This window comes from Centroberyx affinis, unplaced genomic scaffold (assembly GCF_046629955.1).
Source record: "Centroberyx affinis isolate AG114_WGS23_722 - 3 ecotype Tasmania unplaced genomic scaffold, CSIRO-AGI_Caff_v1 ptg002059l_1, whole genome shotgun sequence".
Taxonomy (NCBI): Eukaryota; Metazoa; Chordata; class Actinopteri; order Beryciformes; family Berycidae; genus Centroberyx; species Centroberyx affinis.
Window position 1 is genome coordinate 600,185 of NW_027280392.1, and position 22,405 is coordinate 622,589.

At 40.6% G+C, this 22,405-nt stretch overlaps 1 protein-coding gene across 4 annotated transcripts; it reads left to right on the plus strand.

Moving 5' to 3' along the window:
- Positions 1–1,227: 1,227 nt before the first annotated feature.
- LOC139654169 (choline transporter-like protein 2) lies at positions 1,228–21,698 on the plus strand. Of its 4 annotated transcripts, none has more exons than XM_071531227.1 (22): positions 1,228–1,397; positions 11,280–11,328; positions 11,438–11,511; positions 11,732–11,816; positions 11,996–12,080; positions 12,339–12,452; positions 12,644–12,704; positions 13,413–13,536; positions 13,789–13,872; positions 14,056–14,168; positions 14,947–15,078; positions 15,276–15,375; positions 15,626–15,718; positions 16,139–16,223; positions 16,406–16,668; positions 16,941–17,035; positions 17,453–17,556; positions 17,669–17,742; positions 17,856–17,926; positions 18,057–18,145; positions 18,375–18,459; positions 19,066–20,689. In XM_071531227.1, exons 1-22 carry the CDS (start codon positions 1,370–1,372, stop codon positions 19,254–19,256), a joined length of 2,199 nt encoding a protein of 732 aa, XP_071387328.1. In that variant the 5' UTR covers positions 1,228–1,369; the 3' UTR covers positions 19,257–20,689. The 4 variants fall into 4 exon arrangements, with proteins under 4 accessions (XP_071387328.1, XP_071387331.1, XP_071387329.1 ...); XM_071531230.1 differs by lacking the exon at positions 19,066–20,689 and adding an exon at positions 20,698–21,698 and having other exon boundaries at positions 1,231–1,397; XM_071531228.1 differs by lacking the exons at positions 1,228–1,397; positions 19,066–20,689 and adding exons at positions 8,367–8,811; positions 20,698–21,698.
- Positions 21,699–22,405: the final 707 nt, after the last annotated feature.

The window sequence follows — 22,405 nt, forward strand, 5'->3', positions numbered from 1 at the left end:
GCCTAACATGAAAACTCTGTGCTTTTTAATGGTCGTTAAATTAAACTTCATACAGTTAATTAAATATGGATGTTGTTCACGCTCCAGCAAAACATTGTGTTATGAACTGCACTTGTGTGAGAACAATTGGTCAACAAAAGAAGAGGGATCTTGAAGTCCTTTTCCATGTTGGCACCACTTACATTTCTTGCATTTCTTGTCCCACCACCTGGATGCCAATAAAATTGTTTTTTGATCAAGTTTAGAACTTCCTCTTATCTTGGGTATGAATCTATAGGAGTAGTATTCATGTCTTTTTGACACATTCAGACAAATCATCCTATGTGGAGTTATAAAGCCACACATTCACACATTCGCTTAAACACATTTTTGAGTCACATTCCTATTCTCTACGACAAAGTAAGGAAACATTCTTTCAGAAGAGAAGTCTGTCAGAAGAGAAACAGGTCTTTTTGACACATTCAAACAAATTATGTGTAATTATACAGCCATAATACGCACATTCGCTTTAACACATGTTTGAGTCACATCCTCTTTTCTATAAGAGAAGCCTGTCCCTCATGGTGCAGGCTACAACAGCTGCCCTGACTCTCACCTAGTCACACAGAGTGCAGAGTCAGACCAGTCAGCCATCAGCTGTTATAGATTGAATTATGAATGAATAGATTCATAATTAATGCTGTCTTGAACTTTATTAGGTCAATAAAAGTTATGCTTTGTCATTGCTTTGCTGCCATACAGGGCTGCCCGGCCATGTTAATGGGCTAATGAAAATATTCAGATTGTCAGTCAGTCATGGTGGACAATCACTGGTGGTAGCCTATATTTTTCATGATGTGAGATACCACATACTTGCTACAAAACTGTGTTTACTATATTTCTACAGAAGCCTATAGTACCTCATTGGAATTGTTTTATAGCCTAGTTTACACCCTCTCTTAAAATATATTATATTTGGATATTATATATTTGATAGATAAATAGATCATAATTGTAATCCTTTGTCATCGCCTGAAATGAGACATTTTAGAGAGAAATTTCCACATAGTCAGCCTATCTCTATGTTCATAAATATTGGAAGAAACGGACAGCGTCCCGTTAGAACGGCTCCGTGACCGAAAACTCCTGCCTCCGGTCACTGATTCGTTGAACACCTTGTCAATCACAGTTTCGTCCGGTTTCATTGGTCAGCGCTCTTTTCCAAGGAATTTCTCTGTAAATGTTTAGGAGGACAGTTGAGATTTGGAGCGGACTTCTGCGAACTGTTACAGTTGACAGACCCACAACACGATACTCACTGTCAAGACCAGGAATATGATATAATCTTCAGTTCTGAGCTTGTTTGAGCCAGAAGACACAGCCGTTAACCATGGAACTGGAGGAGAAACCGAAATATGGTAATTATTTAAAGCCCAAAACGACCATGCTTCACTTCAGCTGTCCTGGGCTATCACTCAAGGAAAGCGGACACACAGTAGTTTCGTTTTATGATTCATATGATACTCATTACAATTATGCAACTATTTTTTTCTGTTTGTGTGTTGGAAAAAACTGTTACGTTTCTTATTTTTTGTCTCGTTGTTCCAAGCTTCCCCTCGCTGGCACTTGAAATAACGGTAGTCCACTTTACCTCGCGCCTCTAATGATTTGGAACTTCTGCATATGCAAATGTAATTATTTGCGAACAGTGCTGTCCAGTACATACAGAAACAATGCAGAAGCCTATAAGTGTTTTGTCTGTCATGAAATGAAAAGTCAGCATGCCTGATAGAGTTGGTAAGCTGCTGGTTAAACAGCCTAGCATGTTGTCAGGGTATACAATGTCCCAGTTTATCTTTTGCTTGTCCAGTTGCTGCTACATTCCTCAGATTGGTATGGCAGGCAAGAGGAGCTTAGCTCAGACACAAGTATGACGCCCAGCTATGTATAGATCATAGCAAATTAGAAAATACCTCAAACATAAGAATAGTGTCTTCATTTTACAACTGGACGCCTTGATTCTCTCTATATGATATCTTTTATTTTCATATTTGAAACGTCATTCTCAATTCTAGGGATATATGTTTTAGTTTAAGATCCTTAAAATATTCTAGTTTTGAAATCTGTATTGTATTGTTGAAAACAGGATCCCTAGTTGCCATGGGATTGCCAGAGTGTATACTATGCTGTTGTAATTTTAGGATAAGCATGCCCTCCTTACCCCAATTACCCTTTCTGAATGTGTTTTAGTGGTGACACGCCCTGTTACATGATGGGTATGGCACATCGCCCTTTCTTAAGCAGCCAATGGTGGAAGTTTTTGAGAAATTAAGGAAGAAAAGAAAAAGCAAGCAGCATTGTGAACACTGAAACACACTGAAAAGCCTTATTTTCGTGGTGGTAACCTCTTCTTTTGTACAAAAAATATTGGACCATTTTGTCAGTTTTTAAGGGATTTGGTCATACATACTCTTGTGCAGCAATGAATTCAGTTTATTTGGCTTGTGCGGGTTGTTGTCAAGTAGGGATGAATAATAGGATGAGGTAACTTGATGGTTGTCTCCCTTCTCTCTCCTTTCCTCTGGCAGTCCTAATGTGGCTTTAACATAGTGTTTTCCTCCTCTCCTCTGAACACACCCTTTTCCTCTCTGCCTGTCCCATGATGGCTAATTGATTTACATTACCAGCCCTCATTTTAACCCCTCTTACTTGGCACAACAATACTGTCTGTACCATTGTTTGTAATAGCCAGATTCATTCTTATAATATGTCAAGGATTCAGACAGTATAAGTCAGAACAAGATGATAAATGGTAAGAAACCAAGGACAAACATAATTGTGTTTGGGCCCGTGGGAGTCACCAGCGGTGACTTGACCGCAAATGCACTTGAGGACTGAGTGTGGTAGGAGAAAACATGGATGTCAATAGCCTCAAGAAACTTTTAGTGAGACACACTCTGCATGTTAATATTTCTCATCAAAATGATCGATGCATCTTGAGACTTAAGGCAATCCAACTGAAAAGGGAGGTGAGATTATTATTTGTGAGTAATGTGAGCAGATCTTAGAGGCCCTCTTTACATTCATTAAGCTGATGGATGATCCTAACTGATCATCTAACTGACTGTTGTTGCTATTTTGCTTTTGTTGTCAAAGCCATGTGTCTTCATTTCATAGTTTGGGATGCTTGAAATGAAAGATATGGTCAGAGGACTTACACCATAATTGTAACAGGGCTATAATGAGGAGCGTTGTGTATCATAATGTATGTTGCCCTTTCATTTGTTCACTTGTCCATTTTCCATCTCTGAGGAATGTGTCTTGCTGTAAATCTCCAGCAGCACTTAACGCCATTAACCTCACATTCATGTTTTTCCAACGCTGTATTCATAAGCTTGTCCTTAATGTGTCATCCCACAGTAAGAGCATTTCAGAAATACAGCTTGTTCGGAATACTTCCCTAACACACTGTACGTTTGGCCACTATTTCACATGTTGGAGTAATTTCAGGCTGAGATATATCAAGAAACCTCAATGACAGGATCTGAACCAGCCTGCAGCCATGCCCTGCTGTAGATTAGGTGTAATTATAAGCCGTATTTAGGAGAGTGGTTTGAAACCTGATCCTGAGTCTCTCTGATCTCTGTTCCAAGTTTGTGCAGTTTGCTAAATTGAAGTTTTTTGAGCTATATTTGAAGATTTACTTTTTTGGCCTATTCCAGCAGTTTTCAATTCAATTGTCTTGTTGCCACAGTCTCTTTTATACTCACAAGTCACAAACAGCCATGCGCTACAGACGAAGGAAAGTCTCCGTCATTACAGCCAGGCTTTTCCACTTTAATATGCTTGATCATAGCCGTATAACCCAAACAGAATCATATGACTTTACTAACTTGCTAGTGATTATGCCAGCTAGCCTACAGTCTGAACTACAAAGGCATGTTCAGAGCAGTGTGAGACCATGGTTATTAAGGTCAGGGAAAATGAAGAGGAAAAGAGGCAAAAGTAATTTGGATGTTTAGTTACAGCACTAGGACCACCCCTCTCTATTTGTGGGCTTCCTTCCCAAACCAGTAGCTGTGTCTGTTGAACTTGGCTGATCTTGCTGACCCTCCTTAGCACAAATATCACTCTTTGTTAACAGGAATACACCCATTATTGGCACTTTGACAACTTATTTATTTCCCCTAAATGCTCTGTGAAATATTCTCCTTAAATATTTTGCATTTGAGTCAGGACTTTTCACGAGAGGAGTTTGCTTCTGAGGAGTGAGGTCAATTTGAGAGAATATTTAGACTATATTTAGAATATTAACTGTAATCATGTTTGCTTCCTGTTTTGTTGCTTTTATCAGTAGAAAGTCTTGCTAATTAGATTGATTCTTTCTAATTGCTAGGTGCTGAAACTCTGTTTCCCACATATCTACACTGGGAAAGAAAATAAAAGTGCTATATGAGTGGGATCTCTGTTTCAATGTAGTGCCTTCTGTCATCTGTGTCTGAGTGACTGAAGGAGCTACACCAGGTGCACCAAGGGAGATAAGGGTTGGATGTTGCTGATCATTTATCATTGACCTCACAGTGTCTGGGTGAAACATCACCTCTTCTCCTGTCTTAAGAGGTCAATAAGGGCCCTACCAAGAGTGCACACTGTAAATATTAACTTTTTGTCAAGAGGATTGTGCACAAGAGATGGATTGAGATGAAGTGTTACAACTGACTTTTAATAACATTCTGTACCATATTGCTGCTGTTGCATGAGAACCTTGTATCTCTAAAATGTCAGCTTTTCAGAAACTAAGAAAAACAGCCTTGTTTGTAGCTTGACCATCATGGATTTTCCTGTTTACGCATTGGGTTATGAAAGGGTTTCATCGGCCCAAGGGTGGTCGAATTTTCTCAACCTTTAGAGCAGCACGGAATCCTTTGATCAAAGTTAAAACATGAAAATCAATCAAATTTGGATTTACAAGATTTTCACAGGACAGTGACAGACAGAACAGGGCAGAGCAGTGATACGTAGCTAGATTTAAGACAGCAAGAATCAAATTTCTCATTGCCTCATGGGGATGCCCGAAAAATAGTAGACTATACCAACTAAGGCTGTAAAACCTTATGAGGGTGTCCGTGTTCATATTTCTTATCCCAGTGGTGATGTACTGGTTTCTTGTTGGTGTTCTCAACCTCCTTGGTTCATCTGAAATTAATATTGGCTCATGTGGTTGCCCAGACACAGAGACAACTGGGAAACAGACCTTGTGTGTGGAGGACAATAAGCATTCTTCTTTGCTCCAATTCTAACCACAGTATCTGCAGTAGTTGTATTATCTCCAGCAGCCAGCACTATCTGGAGACCTTCGTACCAGACAGTATTGCCACATATATTGTATGCTTCTCAAACTGTCAAATGATATTCTCTCACTTTAAATAGTGTCACTGCTCTTTAGTCTAAAACTGTGAAAGTGAAGGTGTTGTACGATAGTGGTGTTGCTTCCTCTGTGAGATACACTGCAAATAGATTTGAACTTGGACTTCAACACTCCACACCCTCTTACTGTAATGAAAGACATGTGGGAGACTAGCAGGGAGGGAGGCTGCAGCTTCTAGATAGCATTAGAGTCTGCCTACTGTATTGCCTGGCCATGACATCATAGTCCTGTCTCATACTGTCGCTGTCAGGTGAACACCTTGTATCTCCTCTTTCAACAACTAAAAAAAAACAGCCATGGTTTTAGCTTGACCATCATGCATTTTTGAGTTTATCCAACAGGTTTTGAAAGGGTTTCAAAAGCCCAAGAGGTCCGAATTGTAATCATCAAATCATCAAAACTGGAGTTACAAGGTTTTTACATGACAACAGCAACATGTTGCTGTCCTCCATCAGCCAATAGACAAGGCAAAATACTGGCAGATTTAAGTGATGGTTGTATTAGAAACCACACAAAATGCTTCACTTACTGGCCAGTTTGTGTAAACCAAGATTCACCCCTCCATCCACAAACTTTGGCGAGATGCTATACAATAGTGCTATACAACTTAATGTACAAGTTAACAGGGGACACACATATTCCTTGTATGTTAAGCTGGAAAGGAAATATGACTTTATTTTCTGGACAGGGGAGGTGAAGGGTAGTGGCAAGACAATAAAGCTGAGAAACTCAGCTCAGGATACCAAGTAAATACTGTACCTGAAAATGAAAGTCTTAAAAAAAACTGTGCAGGATGTGCATTTCTTAAAGTGATACTGCCCTCTAATAAAACGTTTTCACCCTTTAGCATGCCACATATGATTACATGACCAGTCACCCATCAGTCTTACCACTAATACTGGCTGCTCCATGCAGCAGTACTGATGTCACTCAGTCATCTCTATTTTGAAAACAGTCCAAAATATCAAACGTCTAACACATATACAGTATAGACAATGAGAATACAACCCAGATAATATTATTTAACCTAATTGACTAGTTCTGTGTTCTTTCCAATAAGTATTTTTTTCCTGTTTGAAGGTGATTGATTATTATTTGTTTAATAATAACAGTCAGAATCAAATGCATCATACTTGTTACTACCAATCATCGGGGAAGCTACTGGAGTTTGTGTTTCTTTAAATTTGTGGCTTTATAAAGAATCATTAGGAAAATAGTGTGGCATTTCATAATTCAATCAAAACTCTTAGCCATGTAGCAAATGTTATTTGTCTTTGTAATGATTTTAGTGAATGCAGAGGGGCATCTAGGCCACATGCACAATGATGGTTCATTGGAATTGGATTAGATCCCTTGGAAAGAATGCTTTTAACAGATTAAAATGGTTGCCCACTGCCACCCACCCTGCTTCCCTCTAGCACCGCACCAATGTTTATCATTTTTAAGAAAGAAAAATAGATATTGAGAAAGAAACGTGAGATACTATTCAATTGCTTGTCTTATAATGAATGGTATAGATCAGGTATAATCCACACTTGAGTCAAATAGTATTTGCAAATAATTCTTAGCATTAATTTTGGCTTGTTTGAAGTATCAGATGGGTGGGGTTACTGCATCAGCACATTAAGAATACTAAATTGACATTCAAATATTTTAATTGTCTAAACTTTATTTCACTCATTATATTGTCCTATATGACAAAACCCAGCCATCTGCCAATCCTAGCAGCTTAAAATAAATGTTTGCAAATACTGTTTGGCCTCTGGCATTATCTGCCACAGTTCACCAGTGAACAGACAATAGTGGGAAGTGAGAACTGCTGCTGGGATGATATGCCATGTCATGTCTATGGTAGAGCAAATTACATTTCTAGAGAATAGCAGTCTCTGTTTCACATTGAGTCACTGAAAAACTTTTTTGTGTGTGGAAAATTGGCTACGGCAAAGCCAGGTCTCCAGATGGGCTTTCCCATGAGCAGTAACATTGGCCATAACAAGAGAACAGAATGGATGGAAAGTTTCAGTCATTTCAGCTGAATCTTCTGTTTCTTTCAGCATCTGTACAAAGAGTGTTGGACACTGAGTCCATCTGTGAACTCTGTATGAGTATTCACAGTCCTCTGTTAAGATGATAAATGAAAGCTAACACACTCCCTAATTGCCTTTGACTAGTGAATGCAGATAACAGAGAGCAATCCAAGAACTCTCTTGCACGCAAGCACTAACACTGAAAGCAGTCCTAACAGAAAGAAGGGGCAATAGCAGGATTTGGTTTTGGTCTTCTCCTTCTGGCCCCGTGAATCAGGGTAAAGCAATGTGGAGCCACCCAGTGCAATACTCCAATGTCCCCACAAGATGGGAGAAACACTGTGAGAGGACAAAGGTTTGAGATGACACACTTGGCCATGTGAGCTGATCAGCCTTTGAGTTTTTACCCATTTGTGAAAGTATTTACTTCCAAATGAAGATACATTCAACTGCTTCAAGAATAGGCCTAGTTAAAACATAAGCCATAGTGCCATTGAAGTTTTAGTGCTATATAGGCTAAAAACGCTTCATTTTCAAGTTAATATTGTGGGCATGCACTCCACTGCAGGTGATGTTTGCTGCCTGCAGTCATCAGACTAAAATATCCTGCACACCTGAATCTCATCATTCCTCCTCCACAGCAGCTACACAACACTCCACAATCCTGCTGACACTCACTACTGGAGGCAACGGTGCAGGCAAATTCCTCCTTGTTTTCTCCAAACACATGTTTCTGATAACATCTGAGCAACTTTACTTGGTATTCCTCCTCTCTCTCTCTCTCCCTCCCTCCCTCACACACACACTCTCTCACACGCACACGCACACACAAACATTTCTAAACAGGAGGGGGAGGGGTCAGTGTGTGAAACAGCACCTATTTGTGCGTCCACGCCTCTTTTTGTTCAGCCCCAGCTTCCCCTGTAGTTGAGTTACCAGCCTGTTTGGATGGCTCTCTGGTGATGAGGGCAGAGAAAGAGATGGAATAGAAACTAGGAATAAAAGTGGAAAGACAGACAATAAGAGGTCTGTTGGAGAGGAGAAAAAGGGGGAGGAGATAGAGGGAGATGGACAGGTGGACTGGAGATAGGAGAGAGGCAGCTGTTGCAGGAAAAACACAGGGAGAACTCTGAGGTGGAGCATTGCTGCTATTCAGGGACAGGTTGGACAGGTTTCTCCCTCCACAATACCTGTGTCTCCCCTTCTCTCGATCATCTATACAGTCACAGACTGGTGGGAAGGAGAAAGAAGTGAAGCTGAAAAGGGGGCTGGAAAAAAGGTGGAAAGAGTGAAAGGGTTTTCCGCTTATTTCAACATTTGGCCCAGAAAGGAATTTCAAGATGCCTGAGGAGGACGGAGCGTATTATGGAAAGCATGGTAACTAATTACTGCTGCTCATACTGACTTAAGTTTCACCTTGACTAGAAGCTTTTTTCCTATTTAGCTGTTTGCTAAATAGTTCTTTTCAAAGTATCTTTATTGATTCATCTTAATGCTTGTCTTTTCTCACTGCTGACAAAAGGAATCAGTCTCTTGAAAGCTGTTAAAGTGCAAAGTGATTTTGTTTTGAGTGAAACTAGAGTGGCAGTATCAGCTTGTCGATATGGCGAGCAGGGAATGGGTGTGTGTGTGTGTGTGGAACCTGCTACTGATGGCAGCTTTGTTGATTATACAGGTGTGCTGGAGTGCAGGCAGCTCTTTTATCAGCAGTTTGTTTTGCACAAATGTTACTGTGCTGTGTGAACATAATGATTGAAGGAGCTGATTAGTAAGGGCAGGCTGTTTTTTCATCCAAATAGGAAAATATCACTGAATGGATGCTTTTCATACCTGTGTCACTGGTTGCTATGGCTAAAGAGAAGGTCAACACGCCCGCCTTCATCTTAAGCGTTCTATTCAAGTGTTGTGTCTGTAATAAGTTTCTTTCTTTGTTGTTGTATTTGGCTATGGAAATCCACTCTGTCGATCTATCTGGAATACAAAGCCAACCTTGGCTCAGCTACGTTTTGTTACCATATCAAGAAGGGCACCTCACAGTGATAATACTCAATCCACACACCATGTACATGAAATGCTACACCCATGCTCTCTCTATTTCTCTTTGCCTAAGAGGAGGCTATGTTAGAAAGACTTATGCCTCTCTAAGAGCTTGTCTGGTAAATGCTTGCTGCAGCGTTATCACCCTGACCGCATAAATTATTAATGTGCCAAGACGCCACACAGAATATCATACTCCACTGTCTAGACTCGGTGACTCAGGTGTCAGGACATGCTGCCATACATGATGCTACACATGTACACATACAGTACATATTGTGGTGGTATGGGGTTGATTGTTAGTGCTTTGGGAAGTGGAAAGTCCTGACAAGACAGCCATGATGTTCAAATGTTGGTAATTATAATTTTGATATTAGAGCTGTGGGTGTGCAGCCCATTACTCTGTTACTTTTAATTCATGTTTTTCTGTTTGCCTCCACTCCAACAATAATGGTGTGCATTACTTTCCAATTTCTAGGTTGCAGATCAACCACGTGACTAAAAACTAGCAAAGCTAAAGTTTCTTAAATGTGGCTTCTTGTCTTTTGAGCCAAGATTAATGCTATTAGGTTACAGGTGCGAGATGTATTTACTTATATAAGAGATCATTTCCCTCCCAGCTCTGACATAGTGACCTTAGATAACCTGCAGTTAACTTGACTATACAGTATGTCTGAGCAAGCTAGGCTTATCAGAAGCCTGCAGGACATCAGCTGATAGACCAGGCACTCCTCCTTACCCGCACTCTCAAACTAACATTGAGACATATCCGTCCTGATTGTACCAACTTATAGCAGCATTTAAACTAAAGTTATTTTTGGCTTAGATGTCTTGGTGATTTATGAAATCACTGTACACAAAAAGCTTTGTAGCTTTAGTGCTAATTTGTATGAATGAATGATCATTTGCAGAAAATCAGGCTATGATGCAATGTAATCATTGATCATTGCATTCCATGCTTCATACTTTAACTGCAAATTAAAATATAGAACTAACGTATTTTGAGTGAGGACAAAATTGCCCTTTGGTTTATATGGGTCAGTGTTTGTGGTGACACTTGAAATTCAAGTTTTACCTTCAAGTGATGTATAGGCTACAACTTCAAATCCATGGTTATGGCATAAATATAGCATCAACTGGCTAATGAATATTGTGTGTTTCAAAAGTAGGTGTACATTTTTAGATACATTATTGATATTCACTGTATTCAATATTTTTCATGTTTCCAGCTACAGATAGTATTTACAGACTTTTGAATGCTGAATTAATTTGTTTAAATGACTAAAATTATACAGCTTTGTTTTTCATTTATTGCTATAAAAACTGTAGCCTATACCTAATTTTTAAACATACTATATTTTCAAAACATAGTCCAACTGCTAAATGTAGGTCAGTAAATGATTCAGACCCCCTCTAGTGGCTGTGCAGGGTATGTCAGGTCCTTATTTCACATGGGGCTCGCCTCTGCTTAGTCACCAGGGAGGAATTTGTCGGGTTGCCAGGCGTGTCTGCCTGCAGGGAAAAGTCATTTCACAGGAGAATGGGAGGAAAGGGGGAGTACTGTTTCTTTAACGTTACATCGACTCCCCCTTAAAAATCTTGTAAGCTGGCAGCTGTTTTCATGACTCAGTCTGGTTGCAAGGTGCATTTTTGTATTATGTCCTAATCACCAATGACTAAGATGGCACCAGTGTGTCTTCTTTATCGTTAAAAATCACCGTCGCATAACTCAACAAGCTCAACAAGCCATGCTTTTAGCCACAATGCATAGAGCTCACTGAGAGATAAATGCATTTTTTTGTGTGTAGGTGAACCAAGGAAGTATGACCCTACCTTCAAGGGCCCAATCCACAACAGGTGAGATAGAGGTTTGATTCTACCCCTGGTTTTTACAGTGTGCAGGTCAGGAAAATACAGAACGTTTTCCCTTGTCCCTCGAAACCTTTCTCTGTTCTCTACATTCTAGGGGCTGCACAGACATTGTGTGCTGCATCCTCTTCATTCTTGCCATCCTGGGATATGTTGCAGTGGGAATACTTGGTAAGAAAACAGCACTGTGTCTTGGGTTGTTCAGACACCAAAACACTGTTGAATTCCTGGTTTACTCCACTAGGAGCTGAAAGGAATAGATACAACTATAACTTACTAATACAGTGTAGATCATTGACAAAGAGCACAAAACCACCAGACAACCTTTTTATATCCTTTACTGATGACCTATGATGGATTGGTTGCTTGGTGTTTTTTTTTTGTCTCCCAGCCTGGTCCCAGGGTGACCCCAGGAAGGTGATCTACCCCACAGACAGTCGAGGCCAGTTCTGTGGGCAGGCCGGCACCCCACTGGAGTAAGTTGCCTTCCTATCATGGATTTCACTGTTCCTAATACACTGCTGGACATTGAAATGCACAGACATGGATCATTATCACCTGTTCTGTTCTTTTAACACCGCCCTCATTTAAGTTTTCTCTAAGCTCCTTCTGCCTCTGACCATTGTGTGTGTGTGGTTTTGTCTGCCTTAAACAGGAACAAGCGGCTGTTGTTCTACTTCAACATCATGAAGTGTGCCAGCCCCATGGTGCTGCTGGAGTTCCAGTGTCCTACCACACAGGTGTGATCTCCCCTCTTCTCTTAAGCTCTCATCATGAATCATGGCCTTTACTGTTTTTGTAAACTGTACTTTTGATTTCTGTTTGCTCCTTTTATCCATATGGACTAAAACTTCTGTTATTCTGACCATTTATTAATTCGCCACCCTGCCGTGCTGCATTGTTCTATTTGTAATCATGAGCTGTGAATGCTTCTGATACAGTAAGACCCCTGTATTTGATTAAACTATATCATGCTGTAAATTTTGCTTCAACCTCAGATGTGTGTGGAGAAGTGCCCTGATAAGTTCATGACGCTGATCAAGGCCTACACCAACAAGAAGGATTTTGACTATTACAAGAACTTCTGCAAGGAAGGGCTGACTAACACAATGGTGAGTACAATGCCATGCTGACAATTTTGGTTGTTGTGACACTTAAATTCCAACCTTCCACCATGCTTCTGACCAATGTCAACGTCTTCAACTTCAGCTATTAATACTTTCAAAAAGCTTTGAAACACCTTTTTTTTTATTTGTTTTTATACAAGCCATTCAAATGCAGTTAATTTAACGTGTTGTTTCAGAGTGTACCAGAGATCCTGAAGGCAGGTCTATGTCCGGCCATGCTGACCCCCAGCAAACCCTGTGAGTTGTTTACCTACCAACCCATCTGTAAAATACTCTCCCTGCCCTCCACCACATGGCCCTTTTTGCTCCGTGTATACTGCTCATGTCTCATTTCTACATCATGAAGGCAAAATAGATCATTCAAAATAGGATATATTTTGCATACTTCCACAGCTCGTATGCAGGTCTGGAAAAAACATCTGGTGTATGGAAATTGATTTTGTGAATTTATACATCTTAATACTATTGGGAATTGAACAAAACGTCCTGAAAAGTATGGAAAACTGTAATTTTGTTCCAATACATGTGATCAACAATTTTATGTAGTTGTAGACCTGCTGTGTTTGTTGTTATGAAGAATTATCTTCAACTAATAGCGATATGGCCTAGATGACATTCATATTGCCCAGCCACTATCCGCATACATCATATTGAACACTGACCGTAATCTTCAAATCCAGTCAAGGAATTAAAGTTTGTAGGATGTATGACACTTCAATGGAAAATTCAGAGGAACTTTTGTGAAGCAGAGTGTATTTGTCATCCTCTAGTTGGTCCACATTAGTTACTTATGCACAGCCTGTCATACTGTAACTGTACCACATTAACTGTTTAATATACTTTTATTTATCCAGTGAAGGGTTTGCTGAGCATGCATGCTCCTCTACTGTTGACCCCTGACCAGTTCCTTTTTAATAACTTGGCTTTTCTTCCACTTCCCTCCAGTCACCCGTAGGTGCTTCCCTGCTTTGGGCCAGAAAGGAGGGGCGATCACTGTGGGAAACAACTCTCAATTTGACGATGGAACCGGGACCATGAGAGACGCCAAGGATCTAGTGGATGGAGTCAAGTGAGTACATCACAGACATCATTGTGATACAAAATTAAGTTAAGCTTTCATACTGTCACCATTTTTTGTTATTTGTTTAAGACAACATACTGCAGTATGTTTGATTATAAATGAGATTTGAAAATGGCTGTCTTGTGCTGTGGCCTGCCCCAGCCTGCCAAAATAGGTTTTATAAGTATTACCTGAAGGGGAAAAAGCCAATAGAGTTGCACTGTGCTCAACGGGATAAAGACACATTTATCTCTCCCACAGGAATGCCACTGTGGTGATTGAGGCTCGTCAGGTGGTCATGAAAATCTTTGAGGATTACACACACTCCTGGTACTGGATCCTCATGTAAGTCACTATGCTTCATCGTAAAATCCACTTCCTGCAACTTGTTCACTCGTTCACTTGTTCCTAGAGAACTGCGAAGGCCTTCAAAAACGATACACAAAGCATGAAATAATATCACCTGTTTTTACTGCTCACTTTCTTTGCTGAGCTTCTCTTTTCACGCCCTCAATTCTCTCCCTCTAGAGGATTGGTTATTGCTATGCTCACCAGCCTGCTCTTCATCGTCCTCCTGCGCTTCCTGGCAGGGATCATGGTCTGGGTCATGATTGTCATGGTGATACTGGTCATAGGATACGGTAAAGTGGCTTCTTCTAAGACATGATCATCATCTTTTCAATCTCAACCTCAAATGAGCAGTTCTGATGCTGCGTTCCAGAGATGTTAGGAAGTCAGAAATTCTTCCTACTATGAAAAATGCTGTGGAACGGCCCTTCAATTTGGAATTCCAAGAAGTTAGTTTTCTTAACCCTGAGGTTGCAGAGATGCAGTTATCTAATATAATGTCAACATGGTGGCATACACTGTAAATGCTACACAGCATTACTTTTAACATTTTTATTATCGTAAAGATACATTTGATTTTCAGCATCACATGACCTTACAGTTATCAAAACACCTGCATGGTAAACTGTTAAGCATATAGATTTTAAATTAAAGGTGCCATAGAGTTACATTCTTAACCACTTGCTAGCTAACGTTGTCAAATGTCATTGACAATGTCGTTGGGCAAAGAAAATCTTTCAGGCGTCCATGTTTCTCCCCTGGTTTTCTGAGCTGCATCACTGGAACATATGGAGGTTGTGTCATTACCACCTATAAATTGGTCATTTCTGACCTTGAATGGAACGCAGCATGAGGAACTACACTTGCTGTAGGAACTACGTTTGAGGAAAAACATTTGCTGTGTTGTTTTCTAGAGTTTAGAATAAGATTTTTTGAATATCATAATTTCCATTTTTGTTCTTTTGCATACACTTCTTCCCTTTTTGTTGGGAAAATCTTTCTGCTTACTACCATTCCCACTTTAACAATATTCTATCTCTCTTTTGTGGTTTGTTTGTTGTTGCTGGTTAGGAATCTTCCATTGCTACATGGAGTATGCTGCCCTGAAGGGAGAGCCTGGCTCTGATGTGACCCTACAGGACCTGGGCTTCCAGACAGACTTCTCAGTCTACCTGCAGATCAGACAGACCTGGCTGGCCTTCAGTGAGTACACAACACATACATGTACACACACTCACTCCTACTACGTGCTCACACTCAATTCCTGATGGCTTTGCTACAAAATTGGGCCAACATGCCCATACAATCAAACTGAACTGTAAAGCTTCACAATGAATCCTCTCTGCACAGTATATTGTGTTCTCATCATTGCTTTCTCTGGCCCACCCTCCCTCTCTTAGTGATTATCCTGGCCATCGTGGAGGTTATAATCATCCTGCTGCTTATCTTTCTCAGGAAGAGGATCCTCATTGCCATTGCTCTTATCAAAGAGGCCAGCAGGTCAGACTTCACATAAGACACCGGGAGACATTCAGAGGAGAGGGTGGAAGGGGTGGAAAACAGATCAATGAAAGCTAGATGTTACATGACTTTGCTTTAAAAATAAGTTTAGTGTGACTCATAGTAATGGATTGAAATGTCAAGTTAATGGCACAGCCACAGATGAGGTAATTCAAATATAACAATAGATGTTTTTTCCCCTTTTCCCCTTGCTTGCTCCTCCTCACTGGTGCTGTTGTTTTGTTTACAGAGCCATCGCGCATGTGATGTCTTCCCTTTTCTACCCTCTGTTCACTTTTTTCCTCTTGGCCATGGTCATCGCCTACTGGGCAGTTACTGCTGTGTATCCTTTCAAGTTACAGTCAGTGGTGTTGAATGTTATTATTTAGGGCTGGCTGTAGCCAAAAACCTGAAAGCAGACTTGGGACTGAAATATTGCTGTCACAGGTCTTGGAATAATGGGCAGGGAAAGTGAATGAGTAACGGTCTCCCCTCCCTCAACAACAACTGAGCTGCCTACGAGCCAGGCACCTAACCACCAACTGCCGCCCAGTGGCCAGCAGCAGAGAGTCAGCGTTGTGCTGGGCAGCTGCCAAATGTGTGTGTGTGTGTGTGTGTGTAACTGTATGAGTGTGAAGCAGAGCGTTGCTGTAAAAGGGCATGTGTGGCTGACAAAAACCTGGATAAACATTAGTGATGAATGAGGTTGGGATTTGTAGTCTTAGAAGTCCTTATCATTATAGTTCTTGACAGTATTGATCAGCTTCTTGTCCACCTCTAATGAGCCCATCTACAAAGTGTTCAATGAGACGGCCTGTGAGCACTCGAGGAAAACTTGTGACCCAGCTGTGAGTTTTCTTATATTTTATCTTGTTGGTCAATAAATTGTCAGTTTCCATCAGAACCCACAAGCAGCTTCTTATCTTAATACAGTGACTGAAGTATACGATCGTTAAATTTGTTTTTTCGTCTCATAAATCATCACAAACTGTGTGTACAATCTCTCTATATAACCCCTATCTGTGGTCAGAACTTCTCCACCACTTCTCTCAAAGTGGATTGCCCCGACTCCGAGTGCCTGTTTGCCTTCTACGGTGGAGAGACGGTTTACCACAAGTACCTGATCGGCCTGCAGTTCTACAATGTCTTCCTCTTCTTCTGGTGTGCCAACTTTGTCACGGCTCTGGGACAGATGACCCTGGCAGGGGCCTTTGCCTCCTACTACTGGGCCTTCGTCAAGCCAGATGACATGCCTGCCTTCCCAGTCTTTTCTGCCCTGGGGAGATCTCTCAGGTGTGTGTATGCGCTTGCATGTGTGTGGAGGCTTTGTCGTGGTTTTCTAGTGTCTACATCGCTCATCTCTCAGTTGATACACACTTCAATACATGCTGTATTCATTTGCATGTGAATTACGTAATGTTTTATACAAAAGTGTCTGCATAGGTGCTCTTTCAGTTGATACACATGACATAAAACATGCTACTTTCATAACTTTCTTGTAAGTGTGTGGGATATGGATTTTATTATTTAGTCATTTATTATACTATTGTCTCTCCCTGTGTTAGGTATCACACAGGAACTCTGGCGTTCGGCTCCCTCATCCTTTCTATCGTTCAGATCATCAGGGTTCTGCTGGAGTATCTGGACCACAAGCTTAAAGGTCTGTTGCCTTTGTTACATATAACGCTATGTAGATATCTACTTTAGGCTACATGATAACATACAGACCTGGGTCAAAGTGTAGTCGCAAGTAATTCTTTGTCCTTTGTTCTAACCTGCTTGCAGTACCACATTGGTAGGGTTTACTGTATCAGAGTAATTCAGATAGTAGCAAGTAAATTGTCAGCTGCAGGAAGGTGTACTACATTGATGACCCAATATTTTCCTCCGATTGTTTAACTTCCTGGCATTCATTGTATTGTCCTGCTACCTAACGCCTATTTAAACCAGGAATGATGCCAGATACCATACTGTTTGGGCTGGGCTCTGAACATGCAGACCCAAGAACATTTGTGTTGGCTACTTCTGTTGTTACAGTAGATGTTTGTGTGTGTGTGTGTGTGTGCGTGGTCCTCAGGAGCCCATAATAAATTTACCAAGTTCCTGCTGTGCTGTCTGAAGTGCTGCTTCTGGTGCCTGGAGAAATTCATCAAGTTCCTCAACAGAAATGCCTACATTATGGTGTGTGGTTTACTCATTTCGGTGCCCTCTGCCTTAATATCATTATTATGGCTACACATTATTCATGATCTGGATGTTTGTCTTGAATGTAATGAGTGCCTTTTGTCCCTAGGTGGCGATTTATGGTAAAAACTTCTGCACCTCTGCCAGAGATGCCTTCTTCCTCCTAATGAGGAACATGATCAGGTGAGTGTAGAATAGATGGTGTGAGGTAAATTTTTCATTTCTGATTTCATACAGTTAGTAATATTTTTTTTTTTAGATTTTAATAGATAAGTTGATTCGGTTTAATCTCCCAGGGTAGCTGTCCTGGACAAAGTGACAGACTTCCTATTGTTCTTGGGCAAACTCCTTGTTGTGGGGCTTGTGGGTGAGTCAGTCTTTGGCTGTTCTATTCATTTCATCCTTAATCTTCATGCTGGCACGTTTTAGTTGAGTTGGATAACCTTTTTATTTTAGAAAATGTGGATTGTGAGTTGTCTTCTGTCTTTCCACCACAGGCATCTTTGCATTCTTTTTCTTCTCTGGGAGAGTGAAGGCCTTTGAGGACACGGCTCCCAATCTCCACTACTACTGGGTGCCCATCCTGGTGAGTCTGATAGTGTGCTTTCAATCAGAGATAACTTCATGTTCTGGATGTACAGGGATGTGGTTTTTCTTTTTTGTAATTCCTCAGGATTTCAGTTTTTTGGACCACCAATTTTTTGTCATTTGTAATGGAAGATTACAGTTAATCTGATTTTTTCCTCTGCTTTTTTGTAGCTATGTAGCTATATTTATGTTCTGGGTGAAAAGTGCATGTTCTTGTTGTTCTCTAGACTGTGGTGGTTGGCTCCTACCTCATCGCCCATGGTTTCTTCAGCGTTTATGCCATGTGTGTGGACACGCTCTTCCTCTGCTTCTGTAAGTAGCACCTCCTCAGTCTATTTCTCATATTTGACTTCTACATAATACATTCAGATCGGTTGCACAAGTGCCAGATGTACATCTCCGGTATGTAAGAAAGGGACATTGCAAACATCTCATGGTACATTCAAGGAAGAAAGGCTAATTTTTGTGAAGTCGAATCATTCAGGGCTTGATGTAGAATACCAAGCTCAATGATGGACTGAATCAAAACTTCCCTCATTACTTGAACTCCTTCATTGCTTCTGGTGTTGGGCTGTCACTAATTCTAAATTGCATGAGTATGGTGTGCCTCACTTCAAATTTTCAGCACCATTTCAAAATAACAATCTGTGGCTTGCAATATTTTAACTTGCTAATTGCTGGTGTTGGACTGTTAACTTTCAAAATCTTTTTGAAATTCCTGTGGGTGTCTTGGCTTGCTATTTTGACTTTCTTTCTCTCCCCCTCTCTCTTGTCTCTCCCTCTCACTTCCCTCAATTCACCACCTCCACCTCCCCTTCCTACTGGTCCTCTGACTCTTCATGGTCATGACTTCAATAATAATTTCCTTCTACATCGATTAATTTGCACATGCACAAACACACACACGCACAAAATAAGGCGAAGACCTGGAGCGCAATGACGGCTCAGCTGCGAGGCCTTATTACATGTCTTCGACGCTCCATGAGATTCTTTGGGAGAACAAAGCTGAGGATCCATCTCCATCTTCTGCTCAGCTTCAGCAGCCAGAAGATGAAGACGTCCAGCTGAAGCAACAGCAGACTCAGATGCAGGAGGAGGAAGCAGCTTAGTTAGGAGTAGTGCGGGCAAAGACACTGTTGGCACGCAATGTGTGTATCAGCAGCAGATTTGTCACTAAGTTATGGGCATAACACAATAACGAAAAATCATGCGTCACTTTATGAATTGTACATTAAAACTGACGACTCCTGTCACGGCTGGAGACATCCTCAAATAATAATGATAGTAATGATCTGATACTTGTTGAACCCTGCTGGGAGATTGTCGTTTTTGCTTTCCCAGCAGCTGCCCAGTGCAATCACAACATCATAAATTGTTTCCTTTTACCTGTCTTTCATCCCAAGGAAACATGGGAAATAAGATGTTAAGGATTTGATGGTTAGCTTGATAGAATGTCAAGCATGTGTCTAGTAATGATGAGATCAGATGTGTGCAGAAATATGTGGGTAATATGTTGCATGAAATATAACTTGAGGCCAGTCTCCTATTGGAAATGACAAAGGATATAATTTAGAAAGTTGCCCTTGTTGACAACCGTGTCTTTCCTCGCCTGTGGTAGATACTGTACTTCTGATGTCTGTAGTTGGTTAATGGTAGTTTGGACATGTTGAAAAACTGTTGAATTGCCAAGCTCAACTAATTTTCTGGAGATGATATGGAGTGATTGGCCTGTGTGGGGGTAAACTGACATTTTGAGATTTGTTTTTTGCCTTTTTAAATAGTTCTACCACTGCCACTGGCCAATAGAAACTTGAAGCCGATTATGTGCCTAATTTACAGTGTTAGTGTCGGTCTAATGTTCACACCTTGGACTTAAAACTTTAAAGGTATCTAATTGTTTACAGTTTATGCACTATCAATGCTACTACTTTAGTGCGCTCTACTGTCAATGCACTGTTTTATTTTCTGTTCACTTACTAAGCCATAAGTGATTTTATATCTATATGAACACTAGTGATTCTCTTGAGGCTGGTAGCTTGATAGTCTCATATGTGGAACATTTCCCTGTAAAGCAGTGCATTTGCATTCAGTACCTCTTTGCCATGAAATACTGTATGTGCCTGGCAGTGCAGTTGGTTTGACAAGCAGTATTGAAGGCAGTGATTCTCCACTGCATGAAGCTAAGGGATTTGAACTGCCTAAATGGTGGCTCAGTGTTTTTTTTTTCCTGCATGTTTGTAGTGATAGTCAAAACTATTGATTAAAGCTGCAAGTGTTTGTTACCTGCCTATTTGACTTTTTCTGTGTGATAAATGTGTGGAACTGGAAACAAGCAAAGGTAACTTTGTAACACTACTACTCTAGATGTAGTTATGAACATTAATTGTGAAGCTTGACTGTAATTTTAAATGACTTGGCTTCCTTTAGACTTTGCTTTTGCGCTGTAAAGTGCCTCTGCTATGCTAAGAAATGTTTGGACTGTTTTCATGAGTTAAAACTGTACATCTGATTGCTGTAGTTTAATGCCATTTTCATTTCATCCCTTTATAGTGGAGGATCTTGAGAGGAATGATGGCAGTCCAGAAAGGCCTTTCCTGATGCCAGAGAGCCTCCGCAAAGTCCTGAATAAGAAGAACAAGACGCAGCCTGCAGAGTAGAGCGCCTCCTAACAGTGGAAGTGTTAGTGAGGCAAGGCTCTGAGCTAAAATCCACTGTGGAGTGGCTTCTGTACAATGGAAGACACCTTTAAACAAACAGGCTCGAGCAAGGACTTAATGCCATCAGTCACCAAGTGCCTATGTGACAATCAGTAGTGTCATCCATTGTGTTACTATATGTGTAACCAGCACACGTGTCATAACTTCAGTCCAATGTGCAAGTGTCGTCCCCTCAGGTTTTAAAAGGGTTTCACATTCCCGAAAATTTAGTTTTATTTTAATGCTGCATGTCTCTGCTTTTTATGAGTGAGACAAATATATGTTTCATTATGTCAGCTATTGAATTTAGAGCTGTGTCCTTTTTTAGTATTTTAAAATTTTGAAGATTATTCATTCATTTATTGAATACAGCTACAAATATAATCATGCTTTCAGTGTGTTGTACATTTTTGGTTAAAGAAGCAACTTAATTTGAGCGTGTTGTATTTGTTACATGAAGGTGAGCATTAAACTAATCTATTAAAAGTTCTATTAAAAGGTGTTTTAACTGTATACACAGGCCTTCGCTGTTTTGTTGCTGTTTTTGTTTCAAATGTGTAACCTTATGAGAGCTATGTAACATTTTAAATATTTAACCTTATTGTTACCAAAGCCATTACTCTACCAGTCAAAGCCTTGTCTACAAAGTTGGTCATTTCTTTAAGACTCTTGCATAAGGCGTCTGATACTGTGTTGGAACTGTATCAGCAAACCTGTGGAGAAGGATTGAGATGGGAGTTGAAGCTAAACTTACAATGTAATTGACTTTAGGGACATACTTTGTGTGAGGCGCTTCTTTCATGCCTGTGGAGTTAAATTGAGCATGTTTGTTTTTTGAAATAAATAGTTTTATACATATAAGCTGTGTGAGACTGTTCCTCTAACCTGAGGCACAGTAAAGTGCCTGAAGTTGCACAGTATGACCTATCATGAAAGCTTTGATTTCACCATCATGTCTGCTGTTCTACATTTGACCATGAGAGGGAGTGCTGAATCTAATGTAATATGTTCTCTTGTTTGTCCCACTTTACCCCACCCACTGTTCAGTTTAGTTCTGTCAGCATGTGGTAGCAGAAGAGGCTTTTATCACCTGTGTGGTTGCAATGCTGGCTTTATGTAAGAGCCATCTGACAGTCCCAGGAGAGCTCTGCCTTGCATAGATGACAGATTTGGTCACATAATGCTGTCACTTCTCTCCCTCATCCTAAGAATCATTCATATTAGCACCTCAGCAAAAAGCAACACACTGAGCTGACAGAAAGTTTCAGGTAAATATATGGGAAAATATTACACTATATGGGAAAGGACTTCAATTTGGAAGTAACTAATCACAATTGCTGTGATTTCCTCCAGCAGTCTAAAGACATGCAATTCAGGTGGTTTGGAGACTCTAAATTGCCCATAGGTATGAATATGAGTGTGAGTGTGTTTGTCTGCCATTCTGTGTTCGCCCTGGCAACCTGTCCAGGATGTTTCACCTGCCCTTTGCCCAGTGCATGCTGGGATAGAGTCCAGCCCTCATGGCCCTGAATAAGATTAAGTGGGTAAAGACAAAGAATGAA